The following is a 15,696-nucleotide window of genomic DNA, read 5'->3' as shown; positions in this document are numbered from 1 at the left end:
GAAGCATGACCTACAGGGTCTCCACTGGAAAAGCCTACGGGCCACACGGAGGGTGTGGCGACCCTTTGGTGCTTATCTGTGGAAAGAGCCTGTGTTCATTTTTCCTGCTCCGTATTAGGTGGCTTTCTGTGGTGTGTTTGTGTGTGTGTGTGTGTGTGTGTGTGTGTGTGTGTGTGTGTGTGTGTGTGTTGGATGGTGGGCTTCTCAGTGGGGTTGGACCAGGGGCTGCTTGCCTACACTTATCAGCCGGAAAAGGCAGCTGCACGGAGACAGGGTGTGAGCCTGAGAAGATTCCAATTAAGATCCAGAGGAACGAAAGGAGCCGACGGTGGTCTCCGGGTCCCGCGGCTCCTGTGTTTTCATCCACTTTAACCTCCAGAAGGTCTACGTTGGCCCTGAACGCCAACCCACATGGATGCTGACACTGACAGACATTCCGCTCATTAGCCACAGACTCAGAACGCACATATTTGGGGTTGTTCCACGCACTGTAGAGAAAAAAAAAACAGCGGTGGGAGCGCAGCCCTTTACAGTGCTGTTACTGGGGGACGGAACCGATATGAAAGGACAACAGCTGCTAAGGGCGCTCATTCTCTCGCTTAAGGTCGACCGCAAAAATAACAAAAGGGTTCACTGCTAATGGCTGACAGAGGCAAAGTGTTAAATGTTAGTGTGTCATAACAAAGAGGGCATAAACAAACTAATTAAAATATATCTCCGATCTGCATGAAGGAGAACTGAAGAGAGCTACCTACGAGGATGACAACGCGAGGGGAAGATGAATAGCGAGTGGGACCTGGGGAAATGGAGACAGAGTGAGAGAGAGAGACAGAGAGAGAGGGGGAGAGGGAGAGAGGGAGAGAGAGAGAGACGGGGAGAGGGAATGAGAACGAGAGAGAGAGAGAAAGGGAGATGGGAAGGGGAAGAGAGAGAGTGAGGGAGAGAGAGAGTGTGAGGGGGAGAGAGAGAGAGAGAGAGCGAGAGAGAGAGTGTGAGGGGAGAGAGAGAGAGAGAGAGACAGAGAGTGAGAGAGCGAGCGAGCGAGAGAGAAGTGGGGGTGGGTCATAACAAGCTTGAGCAGAGGCTCCCTGTGCAGAGGCAGCGGTGACAAACAGATGGCAGAGCCACCCTCCTCCACACCCCTCTGACCACCAATAAACACTCACAGCTGTCTGTGCCTGCCAGCGACTACTGCACTGCCTGCTTCGCCGCGCCGCGCCAGTCCTTCCTGCTGGAGCATCTCTAGGCTCCTCTCTGCAGTAAAGGAGTTAGGGTCAGATCTGCACAGCGGCACCTGGCTTATCTGCCAAATCAAATCAGTGATCATGGTTTTGGATTTAGCTTTGGGGGATGTAGCCAAAGATCTTATAAAATTACGCTGGGCTAATTACTTGGCCATAAAACTGTAACAAGATCCCTGTGGTGGGGTTTATTGCGATAATGGATGTAAATTATTCTCAAAAAACAACTTAAAAAATACAGTGCATCAATGTTTCTGATCTGATGATGAGAGCGTAATGAAGTTTTGGGAATGAATATGAATGTCTAACCCTTCATTATTTTTGAAAGTAGGGAGAGAGCTTCCACTTACAACTGGAATCAAAACACCAATCAACGGGACACTGGATAATAGGACACTATTTGAAGCCATGTGAGTCTTACCAGAAGTAAAAAAAAAACCTTGATCTTCTAGTTCAAAGCTTTGCCTGTCAAAGCGAAACTCTAGATGTGTCCCCTATTGCTCCATGTTGGTGTCTCCCAGGACCCCAATCAACTGTGCTGTCACAGATTGCCAGAGAGAGAACAAACCAACTCACTGTAGAGGCTGGGGGGGGGGGGGGTGGTACTCTGCAGGGCATGTGATTCATCACCTACAGCTGGTATGGATTTTAGTTTGATTAATATGCCCGTCTATGAGCAGGAGACGAAAGGTAACTCCAGGTAGTGTGCAAAAGTCCTAAATTAGCAGCTAACTAATTGGGCAGACCGGGCACCGTTCTGGGCTGTGGAGGACATTCGAACAAATTGATTTTGCTCCTTGTAGTGAGTCCTTCATAGAATAAAAAGACAAATTCACTTCGCCCTTCAAAGGTTGTAATAAGAAAAGCTCTGGCAAGCTTACTGAGGCTTACAGCAGAGAAGACCACAGAGAAGCTCTGTTATCAGATCGCCACAGCTGATCTTCAGAGCGAGAGATGGGGAGAGGAGGTGGAGAAAAGGAGAGACAAAAAGAAGGGGAAAAAAAAGAAGGACAAATCAAGACTCAGTCAGGTAAGGCGCCCGGGCCCTGAGAGAGTTAGTCAAGCGGCCTTGGCAGAGGGGAAATGAAGAAGAAGAAGAAGAAGAAGAAAAGTAAAATAAGGGGCCGGCAAAATAGAGAAGAGATGGGGAGGAAAAAAAGGACAACTGAAAGTGAAGAAGTGATTGCGATGCTGCGGCCGGGCCATCCTCCCTCGGCCCTGTCAGCACTCGCTGCCCCGGTCCCTGGACACGGTCGGCCACTCCTGGCCGGGCTATTTAGACTGTCTCGGCATGACCCGTCTCTGCATCCCTGGGCAAACCACATGGGCACTGGGCAGCGGGCAAACGTCCCCTACCCCTCTTCCAGTCAAGATGGCGGTGCCTCCCGGTGGGAGAGGATAGAGAGAGAGAGTGAATTTAAGTGGTTGGAGGAGATCCCCCGGGCAGCACACAGGCCTCCACCTCCCCTACTGTACTTGCCAAATTGGGTCCATCAAAAACGAGAAACCATAACGACTGCACGCTCTCTAGAATGTTTGAGTGACATGCCCCTAGACCAATCACAGGACACTGTGCCGAGCGAAAGAAGCCAGGAAAAGCCTTTAAAATACCCAGTCCACCCCCGAGTCATTACAGGACACCGCGCTAATTCCCGTTTTAAATACCGTCTGGTAAGCAGTTAATTACAGTCCAGATTAATTATACAATTCCCAATTAATCCCAACTGTAATCCCTTTTCCCAGCAGTGGGGAATCCGTATTGCATAACCAGGACTAGACGCAACACCGTCTGAACACTATATGCACACAGCCAGGGTGCTGCAGTGGAGTGTCTAATCAATCAGTGCTGTCAACCACACTTGATCGAGAGCTTATCGATAGTCGCAGACGACATTTCACGGCGGCCCCGTTCGATTTGCTGGTGGCTCCTTAATGCACGACTACAGTCACTGGGAAAAAGGTTCTGAGCTGCGTTTTCGGAGACATGCACAGTGTATTGGCTAAAGAGCACAGCACAACCTCAGAGGTCTCAGTCAAAAGGTAACAATCTACGCAAAAAGCACGACTTGGCTCTAAACATTACCGGAAGTGTACAAGAACTAAACAGCAAGATGCCAAGACTGGCTGCAGAACTGCGTATGGTACATGCTTGCACAAATAACTCTGACATATTACCTGGAAACAAAAACACTTGAATCATTAGAAGACATACTGTTTACATAGACACATTCACAAGACCAAGTATAAAATATTTGTATTTTTCCTTTGCGGTTTTCTTTTTTTTGTTGTTTTCTTCTTTAACCTTTACACACACATTTGTATAGGTCCAGATGCCGTATTTTTGCTAAAAATATTCTCTTCTTCAAAATACCCCTGGCTCCCGAGAGTTCACAAGGGCTTTACAATAGGACAATCAGGGGACAGGACGCTCATGGCTTTTTGGGTCGCGCTAACTTCCTGATGAAACCCTGCAGGAATGTGCGCTAGGGACCCAACAACCCATTCTTCTCGTACCCATTTTACTCCGTCTCTTGCTGCTTGCTGCTGGACTAGACGGCACACACGATGGGCGCCCTGACTCAGGCGTGCACAAAAGGAAAGGTGCAGACTTTAAAATGACTCTTGGCCCGGCATTACATCTTTTTCACAAAGACCAAGCGTGTGACTGACTTGTGTTGGGTTTTTTGAGGCTAGGAAACAAGAGGGCTGAGATACGGTGATTCGAAACCACTAGGCTAGGCTATATGAAGCTAGGCTAGGCTAGGCTAAGCTAGGCCAGGCTACACGGCGATCTCGTCGTCCAGCAGGCAGTCTGGGGGGCTGTGCTTGTTGAGCACGTTGAGCAGGCGCAGCGTGCTCTCGTCCTGCGCCCCCCAGCTGTCCCGGTCGTCGCTGTCGTCCGTGTTGGTCGACTCGTACTCCGAGACGATGCCCGACTCGCGGAACTTGAGGAACTCCAGGCTGCCGAGCAGCAGCTCGTCCTGGGTCTCGGGCGAGAGGCTGGCCGGCGTGGAGGGCGTCTGCGGCGGGCGGCGGAGGCCCGCGGCCGCGCCGGACGCCGCCGACACCAGCACCAGGCCCTGCTCCTGCTGCGGCGGGCCCGACAGGAAGCGGAAACACTCGAGCTTGACCAAACAGTCGTCCCTACCTAAGGGGCTGGCCAGCGGCTGCGAGAGCTGATGATGCGTGCCGTCGCTCAGCGGCGGGAGGCTCATGTCCTCGGGTCGCGGGGTCGTGGGGTCGCACAGCACCGGCGGGACGTTGGCGCGGAAGGTGATCTCCAGAAGACTGTCCTGGGAGCCCACTGAAGAGGGGAGAGAGGGAAGAAGAAAGAGGGGAGAGAGGGAGGAAGAGGAGAGGGAGAGAGGGGTTACTCATCTTTACAATGACAGACAGAGGGTATGGTGTTATGCATTTCATTTACATGAAAATACCGTGTGTAGCACTGTGCAAAGGAAAATGAAGGGAAAGTTACAGAGCATGACAGAAAGAGCAAAAGTGCAAAAGAAAGAAGAAGACAGCTAACAAATGAGAGAGAAAGAAAGTATCCCCTGTCTGTATTCAGGAGAGCGTGCGGGAGAAGAGGGAGACCGGTTTCCTTAGAGTCTCCTTGAGGGTAATCCCAACTGCAGGGAGAGTGTGGAGCCCTCTCTGCTCCCTCGTACAGGAGAGATCTGTAAAACGCCTCCTCTACACTGAGCTACAGTAGCGCAGGAGCCTGCTACAATGAGCCCTTTTGTTATGTAAAACATCCTATCTGGGAGAACTGGCAGGTCCGCTAAAGGGGACAGAGTCCACACAACAAAAGGCAGGAGCCATTGAGTGCTGGAGGAAGAAAAATGCGTGTAAAGACAAGAGAGAGAGCGAGAGACTGAGGTAGAGAGAAGGAGATGGACATTTTGGATAAGTGTGAGTAAAGATGGAAGAGCAAAGGTAAGGGATATGTGATGCCTTTGAGACCAAAATGGGAACGGTGTGTGTGTGTGTGTGTGTGTGTGTGTGTGTGTGTGTGTGTGTGTGTGTGTGTGTGTGTGTGTGTGTGTGTGTGTCAGAAAACAAGTAGTGAGTAGACAGAGAGTAGCACATTGTAACACATTGCAGGCAAGAGAAACTGAGGACAAAAACAATTTTTCTTTGTGTAATTGAAGTTCTCACACAGTTTGTTGACTTTGTTGTGTGTGTGTGTGTGTGTGTGTGTGTGCACAGAAAAAAAGATATAACTTTGGAACACATGGCGCAGCCTTTGGGGATGAATTAATACTGACTAGACAGAAACATGGTGATAGAGAAGCAAGGAAAGGAAATTGTTTGTGTGTGTTTGTGTGTGTTTGTGTGTGTGTTCGTTGTAGAAGGTTGCAGACCAGAGGAAGCACTGAAAACAAACACCACCAAAAGCAAACAACACCAATCCCAACACCGAGAGATGCATGCTGACTGTGTGTGTGTACAAGTTTGTGGGTGACAGCGAGCAAGACAGACAGGTCATGAAATGTGCACGGTGTCCGCATACTTGATCCGTGTTTGGCCATCTTGAGCTCCAGCTCCTGGACCTGCTTGACCAGCAGGGAGATGTGCTGCAGCAGGTCTTTGTTCTGCAGCAGCAGCTGGTGCACCCTCGCCTGGGCCTCAATACGGGCCGTCGCCTCGGCCGAGAGCTGGTCCTTCAGCAGGTGAACCTACACACAAAACACACACACACACACACGTTTTTAAATATATTCTCATATTATACACACACATGACTCACACCATCTCAAAATCTTTGCAGTTTTTGGAAGGACAGAGAGAGAAAAAGAGAAAGAGAAAAAGCCCTTCAGTTCTTTATGGACAGATGCACAAGTACTGTATGTGCAAGCACACAGTGTGGACAACAGATAAATACACACACATAGATGACTGGTCTCTTGGGTGATGCAACTGATGGCTGTGGTTGCTGTGGCAGAGATTCATGCGAGAAAGCTGCTTTCCCAAGCTCCTTCACTGCCCCACATACACGGCTACTGAGCCCCCAGAGGGACTCCTCAGCAGGCTCAAGTGGCAGAAAATAATCAAATGATGAAATAATGATCAAATACTCGAGCACCAAGTCCTCTGCAAATCAATCTTGCATGTGAGTCCTCTTCCACATAAATAATTACTCTGGCAAACAAACTAGGAAATGTGATTAAGCTCTAGCTTGGTTAATCAAGTGGGACATTATGAGGAAGACTTCAAACCTTTTTTTTGCCCGTCGCTGACAACTCATGTTTCTGCTGTTAAAACCCCTGTACTTTGAAGTGCAGCATAACCTGCAGTTCATGGAGCCATGCATGACTAACATGCCATACGAGGACCCACCTCCAGGTTAGTGTCCAAAGTTTTCCCCAACAGCGAAAGGCAAAAGTTTCCATTTGCACCCAAACCTTAGACCCCCTTAGACAATTAATGATTTACCACACACATCCAGAGTCGAGAGAAGCTACATCAAAATTTGCCTGATCTTCAATAAAAGTGTCAGGATAGCACTGCAATGTTATGAGCGCCAGGGCACAGCACTCTGGGGCATATTTCATTGTCTTTTTCAATAACTCAAGCTGGGAGCCGACAGAGCGACTGAGTTTGAAAGATAGCCCGTCAAAAAAACACCTGACAGAGAGAGAGGGGAAGAGATGGAGAGAGTGGATGGGAGCTGTGATAGAGTGGGGTTACGTGTCAATTCTCCGAATATGACATGCGAGGGAGGGTTATATTGACTATAAATTCCATCTAAACATATCAATGCTCACATGAAAGTGGACAGAATGTATTCGAGGAGGAGAGAGGGAATGAGAGGCTAGATAACCAGGAGTGACTCAAAAGTGCGACTTCAGATGTCATTACATTGACTTTCTTGAAGGACTTGAGGCCAATGCATCCGTAATTGAAGTAAATGCACTATGCTGCAGCAGCAGCACTCACACTGGGACATGTGCGCTTCTCCAGGTGAAGTTCTTTAATGTTAAAAGCCCCGTGCCCCATTTCAAAGGGATTGGAGTCGGGCGGGAGAGAGAATTGCGCAGTCATAGGTGATGCAAGTACAATGAACCTGACTGCTGAGGTACCAGCAGAGAGGGAGCCGGGGGGGGGGGGATTGCAAATCACCCAACCCAACACAAATACTTCAGGAGGACAGGGATGAAAATCTGGTCTAATTGGGCAATTTTCTCATGTCCAGCAAGACACCGAGAAAACACATATTTGCAAGGAAGTCTGTGACACTGATTCTGCTGCTCCAGAAGACAAACACACACCATCTGTTTTTCCACTACGAGCTGCACTCGTTCCAAGGCAGTGAACATTTTAAATGGAGATTCTTGGCTCACAGCATTGGTTATATTCACGTTTAGAATCAGCAAATCTGAATAAGTCAAACCAACAGGAACACAATACAGCAGAGTAATGTGATGGAACTGCCATCAAACATTCCTTTGCGGTGCACACTAGCTCACCTGCCTCGGCCCATTCAAATGATAGAGTAGCCCGTCACACCGGAGCCATATTGTGGCAGCTGAGAACGAGTATGTGTGGGGAAATAATGCACGCTTGTATATTCATCTGCCTACATATGCTTAAATTATGCCTCTCTCTCTCTCGCTCTCTATGTGTGTGAGTGTGTGTGTGTGTCAGTGTTTTTTTTTTTTTTTTTGGGGGGGGGGGGGGGGGGGGGGGGGGTGAACGAGGGACCAAGCTGATTAGAATGCATTGCAGTGTCCTCCAGGCGTCCTCAGCTACATCCCGATAAGCACTGGCATTCTTCACCCCCCCACCATACACACACACACACACTCTGCTGCTACTCATCTCCCAGCATCCCAGCATCCCAGCTCACTTATTGGGCCCACCAGTAACCTCCCCCCCCCCCCCCCCTCCCCGCAGTTTCCACCCCCTGCCTCCAGCGCCATAGGCAGGCGTGGTGATGTATAGCGCAGCTTGGAGGCACCACCATCTCCCAACTGGAACCCACAGAGCAATTTGTTCCCCAACACAAAGGCAATGAGACTGCTGACCGTCACGAGGGCCACATTCTTTCTGCTGGCTTCATCCTTTTTTTAATCAGGAAGATAAAATCGGCGGTAAGAGAGCTCATAGATCCATGTGATGAGATCTGGACATTTTTTCCGCCTCAGTGTAGTCCGATTGGGCTTGCGCGTATGTGTGGTCAAGTCAAAAAGAGGGAAGGAGTGAACGCTACAGAAGGGGAGGATGGATTGGTGGTGAGAATAATGGTGAAAATAATAAGGATTACTTTCATCTTGAGCTCAGAAAATGAGATCTAGAGTGAATCTCCTCTTGCCAGTGGCGATATTTGGAAAGAGAGAGAAGTGGAGGGAGGGTGGGAGAGAGAGAGAGAGAGGTCAGTGTTCATGGTAACCTGTCCAATTGTGGACTGCAGTGTGACTTTGAGAAGGTCCAAATGCAGATGCTTCAGGCTGTCCTCACCTTGACAATAAATCCCTCCACACACACACACACACACAGACACACAGACACACACACACACAGACACACACAGACACACACAGACACACACACAGACACACACACGTTCTTTCAGGCAGTCAAAGTGTGCTGAAGTAAAGTCTTTCACTCCAGACAGGGATGAGAGAGAAAGACTGCTCTCTCCAGCCTGTCACTGTCCAACCAATCAAACCACACTCTCTCAGTCTCCCTGACGGAGATTCTTCTGGACGTTCAAATGGCTCGCGTCTCGCAACCGGCTCAATGACAGATGGAGCGGCGGCGGATGAAAAAGACCGCGCGGCGGCTTTCATTAGCGAAGCTCTTGGGGTAGAGACAAAAGGTCATTTGGATGTTAAACGGCTTGTGCGTAAGCGATAAAGCTAAACAGACCCAAATTAGCAGTGATATGTGCCGTATCACATGCTAAAGTCTTTTCCCTCTTAGGGGCCATGAAGGCACTGACCTGCGGAAAGACAGAGAGAATGGGAGGAAAGGAGGGGAGGGAGAGAGAGGGGAGAGAGAGAGAGAGAGAGAGAGAGAGAGAGAGAGAGAGAGAGAGAGAGAGAGAGAGAGAAGAGAGAGAGAGAGCTAAGCCTTTACATGCAGCACGTGTGTGAAACTCATCAAAAGGCTCCATGCTCACACCCCAGTGATTCCACCGAGACTGATGGGTGATTCCGAGTGGGGGTGCGATTCGAAATTTCACCACTTTGCCTGCGTTATGCTACTCGACACCCACCTCGACTACATGATTATGCACAAACAGCAGCGGAGCGGCATGCCGATCACACGCACGTCTTCCCGCCCAGGTATGATCATAGCCGCACTTCCCATCCATTACGTGAAATGATGATCTCATTACTTATGCTTCCAGCCTGGTCATAATCACATTTTTAACAGATGATAAAACACAGTGCCACCACATATGCTTTATCAAAGCCCAGCAGCTGGGTTATATTGAGCATGTTGTGGGTCACAGGTGTTATAAAATAGGCTGCTTGTGTATGGGTGAAATGGTGTATAAAAAATGTCTGAGGGATCATTTGGCAACAGCAGAGCAAATTGAAAGAAGAGGCAGGGCCATCAACGCACCTTCTTTATTTACACAGACAACGGGTTGTGTGGGAATTCTTCTTTTTTTTTCGTTTTCAAATTGAAAACGGTGGTGCGAGAAACATTTGGCTCTTTTCTCACACGCGTGCCTTCCATCCTTGTGACGGACGCGGCATTTCAATTCGACAAAGCATTAGTGTTGCAGATAACGGCTAGAGAGAAACAGAATGCCAGGGCTAATAACTGTGCTTTCAACCTGCGGGGAGAGGGAAAAAAAAGACTGAGGTCTGACTCACTGTGCTCTCGCCGAGCTGACACAAGTCTGAGGGGCCCGGGATAAAGTCTTCACCTACTCTTCAGCGTTTTTACTTTACTGGGTCAGAGAAATATTGCCAGAGATTATTGCCTTCATCCACTCACCACTGGGTTGAGTTTACCCCGAGTATTCAACAACTGCCTTCAGGTCAGAGGGCCTCTCCTCAGATCTTCTAAAAGTGGTCCAGAATTCATAGAGCTCACCAAAGATAGTTGTTCCTCACACAAGCGGGAGCACACAAAGGCTGTGAAAATGTCCTCCCTTTCAGCCTTGTCCTTGAAAAGAACTCAATAGCTGTTGTCGAAAATGAACTCCTCATTGCTTTGAGGACAGCCGCTTTGAAGTAGTAATGTGAGCGGTGTCTGTTTGTCTCTCCTGCTTGAGCAATGACGGGGTCGAAATTCAAGAATGTGATAATGACAAGGGTCTTGTTTTGAGGCACTTCTATGCTGCTGCCAGTAAGGTTTTTAAACAAGGTTTCTGCCAGTGAAATTGTCCACTGGGAGCCCATTAAATGATGAGAGTCCTCGTCATAAATGCAACCCCCTCTGCATACACAATGTTCAAAAGTCCAGCTGGTCTTTGGGAAGTGTGTGAGGATCTGAATGTATTCTCTCCTGAGATATGTTCTGAGATATGTGTTGATACTTCTATGTGTTTATAAATGTGAAAGTGTGTGTGTGTGTGTGTGTGTGTGTGTGTGTGTGTGTGTGTGGTGTGTGTGTGTATGTCTGCCTGCAATGTACAGTATGTACACTACTGCTCAAATGTTTGGAGTCACTTTGATATCTCTCTGTTTTCAAAACCTCATTTTTGGTCATTAAAATGATAAATCAGACAGGGTAGACATTGTTAATGTAAATGGCTATTATAACTGATCACATCCATCCAATGTTCCAATGGCACATGTCTGCTAATTAAAATGTATCATTGTAAAAGGCTACACGATCATTATAAAACCCTTTTGCAATTATGTTTGCATTACATTTGCATTTATTCATTTAGATTAGAAGATGCTTTCATCCAAAGCCACTTGCATATGTGAATTTGCACAGCTGAAATACACAGCCTTGATGATAGAAGCAATACTGGCCTCGCTCAAATGAGTGGAGCACCTGGAGCATCATCAATTATGTGAGTTAAAGGCATCAAATGACCAGAAACAAAGGACTGGCTACTGAAACGTGTCAATGTATTCTTAGAAAATGCACACTTCTGAGAAAATGCACACTGTTCCACATGAGAATTAGTCAAGAAACACAAGATCTCCTAAAACGCTGTGTGCTGCTCCCTTCGCAAAAGAGCACCTACTGGCTTTATCCCAAAACAGAAGAAGCATTGAGAGGACCCAGTGCACGGCTGAGCAAGAGAACAAATACATTAGACTGTGTAGTCGGAGAGACACACTCCTCACGGGTCCTCAACGGCTGCCTCTGTTAAATAGTACCAGCGAAAGACCAATGTCATGTCAACATCAATAGAGGATGTGACACCGGGATGCTGGCCCTCGAGACACAGATGTAAAGAAAAAAAAAGCTACTTGTCAGAAAGGCCACCGATCTGCAGGTGTGCAGGTGCTTTTTGTGGTAGTTAGGTGGAGAAAGGGCTCAAGATAAAGGGAATCTTGCAGGAGGAAAGCCATTACTACAGTTTGCAGTGCATTTGATTGGAGCCAATTTCAGGCGTCTGAAAGCCCAGTTCAAAAACTATGCAAGAATCATGTAGGGAAGAGGCAGCTCGTCTGTCCTTAAGGGTCCTGACACTTTTGACACTTTTGTATGTTGTATGCATACAGCTTGTGTGTGTGTGTGTATGTTTGCAAGTATGCAACTGAGAGTAAGCATGCGTAGGCTATGGGGCATTAATGTGTAAGTTTGGTTTGTTTTTTTCTCTGGGCTCGTCAGCACTTTCATGTCTGAGTTCTGCAGTATTACAAGTTTCCTGGCCTGCCGCTTCACAGAGACGGCCAAACCACGTGCTTGACCCACCTTGACTTGGTTGGCCAAGTGGAAGAGCCGTCTCTCTTGGTTGAATGAAGCGCGTGGAAGAAAACCTTTTCTCTGATCCTCAGATGCATGGCAAACGGTTTTGTCCTCTGACGGACAAATTCTATGAGACTTATCTTGCCCTGTGGTTTAGGTTATTGGCTATATACTAGTCGACATATGAAATATTTAACGGAATATATGATAAAGTGGTTTAGAGAAAAAAAACACTATAAGCTGTTATCATCACAAGGACATTGGAAACAGATGGTGTTGCACTTCATGAAAATCATTTTCATTGCCACATCGCAAATGTACCCACACACACGGAGCCGGTTTCATGTCATGCCTAGATGCCCTTGGTGTAAAAGATGGTAGCCACTATCGTGTTAAAATGCAAAGACACTAAAGCTGAAGTGTTAATTTGAGTCGGCAGTGTATGTGGGTGGTTACAAGCCACCGTACTTACTAACTTTAAATCTCTGACAACCCTAAATAAATATTCAAAAATGTTCAGTTTACCCTCAGAAAATAGGCTACTTCCTAATTTTAAATGATTGTCCTTATCTAAAGTCCTAACACTTCTGAGGGGTAAAAAAAAAAGAAATACAAGGAATCAGTTTAGAGCTGGCATGTTCTGGCTCGATAAACGCAGACTGCGAGCCAACCCCCTCCGGCCTCATTATGATGGAGCGGTGCTCAAACTCACCGGAGAGGCAGCAAACGAATGAAGTCTTTACACAGCATCAGAGGCACTGCCTAATCTTAACATTCCGCTACGAAACGCCAGCGTGAGGGGGGTACGGGAGATTAAACCGGCTACTCTTCCTCCCGCTCCCCCCCCCCAGCTTAGAGCTGTGGCATGTGCTGGCGAGAGAGAAAGTGAGAGTGAGAGAGAGAGAAAGAGAGAGAGAGAGAGAGAGAGTGAGGCTTTCAACTTCCAAAGAGAAGCGCGTGAACGTTGTTTCATCTGCCTACAACCCTCCCTCCCCTCAACACCCCCCCCCCCACCCCCTCGGGATAAGCGACGGTGCCAAACAAACGGATAAATAAACGAACGAGGCCGTGATCGGCGTCGCTCGACAATCGCTTTGATACGACACATCAAAGGGGCCACCCCACTTGGTCCTCACTGAAGTGGGACATCAGAGGCCAGACGACGACAACCGCAATGACGACAAAGTGACACCGTGTTTGCTTTGGCTCGGGAGAGCGAGCGCTGGACGAGGTCCAGGCTGGGGAGAGAGAGAGAGAGAGCGAGAGAGAGAGAGAGAGAGAGAGAGAGAGAGAGAGAGAGAGAGAGAGAGCGCCTCACAAGGGTGCGAGGGGGGGGGCACAGGGCGCCAGAGGGGGACTGCAGGGGAACTGTGTGCGCCGTGTTGGTAAAGGGGGGGGGGGGGTCAGGAGAGGACACCACATGTGGACAATGCCGCAGAGATGTACCTCTCTTGATCTCTATACAGCACACTCCCCCTCCTCTGACATTTTCTCCCCATCCCTCGCTCTCTGCAAGCGGGCATCATCTCTCCTTTAAAATCTCTTCCCTTGAATGTCCATCTCTCCTGTAGTGTTTTAAAAAAGGATCTATTTGGATCTATTTCCTTAGGTGTAATCACTCCCATGTGCATTGTTTTCCCTATTGGTGGTTCGGCATGCGCAGTGATATTCATGTTCTACATTGAAAGTAAACTGATTGAACACGAGTGAACTTCAGCTCTGTGTGAGAGTAATTCTTTTATTATTATGTAGTCGTAAAGACACGACAAATTGGCGACGAGTATTCCACGAACCTAATGTGCAAATGGAGCCGACCGTATGGAATGACAAGTCAACCGGAGGGAAGGAGAGAAAGCAAGATAGCTGCACAAACGATGTAGAGGAAATGTAGAGGCCGAATGTGGATGCGTGAGTAACGTGCATAGTACACAGTAAGCTACGCAACTAAACAAGCTAAAAAGGTTAATCTCAAGACTGACCATGACTTTCGTTGGAAAAGTAGACGATTTTGATAGCGCAAATGAAGACTGGGATGCTTACATAGAGAGAGTGGAACTGTACTGTGATGCTAATGACGTGGAGGATGCGAAGAAAGTCTCCGTTCTCCTCAGTCTAATGGGAGCTAAAACGTACAATCTCCTACGCAACCTAGTTAGCCCTGATAAACCGTCGAGCAAGACATTCGACGAAATTAATCAGATTTTGAGAAACCATTTGAACCCTAAACCTCTAGTGATAGCTGAACGATTCAGATTCCATAAAAGAAATCAGGCAAAGGATGAAAGTGTTTCTGATTATATGGCGGAATTCCGAAAACTTTCTCAATATTGTGACTTCAAGGAGGGACTTTCTGATGCATTAAGGGACAGGCTAGTATGTGGCATGCATTGCTCAAGCACACAGAAGAGGCTACTGTCAGAAAAGGACTTGACGTTAGATAGAGCACTGACTATATCTATCTCAATGGAAACTGCAGCTAAGGATGCTTCAGAACTACAAAAGAAAGGTATAGAAACTGAAATGCATAAGATGTCATTCAACAATGTGAAAAAGCAAAAATGCTACAGATGTGGAAAAACCTCCCATGATGCAAATGACTGTTGGTTCAAAGACAAGACCTGCAGAAAATGTAATAAACAAGGTCATATAGAAAGAGCGTGCAAAACAGATAAAAAGCACAGCCAAAAAGACAAATTTGACAAAAACAAAAGTTTCAAGCATAAAGCAAAACATGTACACAAAGTGACAGAATGTGAAAACTCAGACAGCACTGAAACTGATGGAGATGACCTGTCATGTCTAGAATTGCATAGCATAACTGAATCAGATAGGAAAATAATATGGATAACAACGGAAGTGTCTGGAGTAAAGCTGAAAATGGAGCTGGACACAGGCTCTGCTCTGTCTGTAATATCTGAAGCGGACTATAAAAGACTGTTTTCCAAGCTACCATTAGAAAAGACCTCAGTGATGTTAAAGACATACACTGGCGAAAAGGTGTCTCCTAAAGGCAAACTGCAAGTGGATGTGACTTATAGTGACAAAACACACCAGTTGGAGCTCTATGTACTGAAAAGTGGAGGACCAGCTCTTTTTGGGCGTGAGTGGTTAAGAAAAATCCAGCTTGATTGGCATACAATAAAAGCTCTCAACATATCACCAGGCCTGAAGAGTTCCACATGTAGCTCTAATCTAAGGATTTCACAGCTCCTAAAAGATCATGCAAATGTGTTTGAAAAAGGCATTGGCAAACTGAAACACATAAAAGCAAAAATTGAATTGGACGACAATGCAACACCAAGGTTTCACAAGGCGTGTCCAGTGCCGTACGCACTGCGTCCGAAAATAGATGCGGAACTTCAGAATCTGGAGACTTCTGGCATTCTTTCTAAAGTTGATTGGAGTGACTGGGCTACGCCAATCGTTCCAGTTATCAAGAAAGGGAAAAGTGGAGGTGTTCGTATATGCGGCGATTTCAAAGTGAGCGTTAACCCGGTGCTGCGTACTGTGCAGTATCCCCTGCCACGAATTGAAGACATTTTCTCCTCATTAGCTGGAGGGGAGAAGTTTTCAAAAATTGATTTGTCACAAGCCTATCTCCAAATGGAGGTGGAGGAATCAAGTA

At 47.4% G+C, this 15,696-nt stretch overlaps 1 protein-coding gene across 2 annotated transcripts in view; it reads right to left on the bottom strand.

Moving 5' to 3' along the window:
- The window catches only part of nos1apa (nitric oxide synthase 1 (neuronal) adaptor protein a), a 104,619-nt gene that overhangs the window by 15,329 nt on the left and 73,594 nt on the right, over positions 1–15,696 (bottom strand). For both annotated transcript variants that reach the window (XM_062555278.1, XM_062555279.1), the window contains 2 exons: positions 5,752–5,917; positions 4,390–4,545 (listed from right to left, as the gene is read on the bottom strand). In XM_062555278.1, the coding sequence (XP_062411262.1) occupies positions 4,390–4,545; positions 5,752–5,917 (322 nt within the window). The remainder of the gene's footprint in view (positions 1–4,389; positions 4,546–5,751; positions 5,918–15,696) is intronic.

This window comes from Sardina pilchardus, chromosome 15 (assembly GCF_963854185.1).
Source record: "Sardina pilchardus chromosome 15, fSarPil1.1, whole genome shotgun sequence".
NCBI classification, from domain to species: Eukaryota; Metazoa; Chordata; class Actinopteri; order Clupeiformes; family Clupeidae; genus Sardina; species Sardina pilchardus.
Note: the sequence above shows the minus strand (reverse complement) of the source record. Positions and strands in the feature narration are given on the sequence as shown.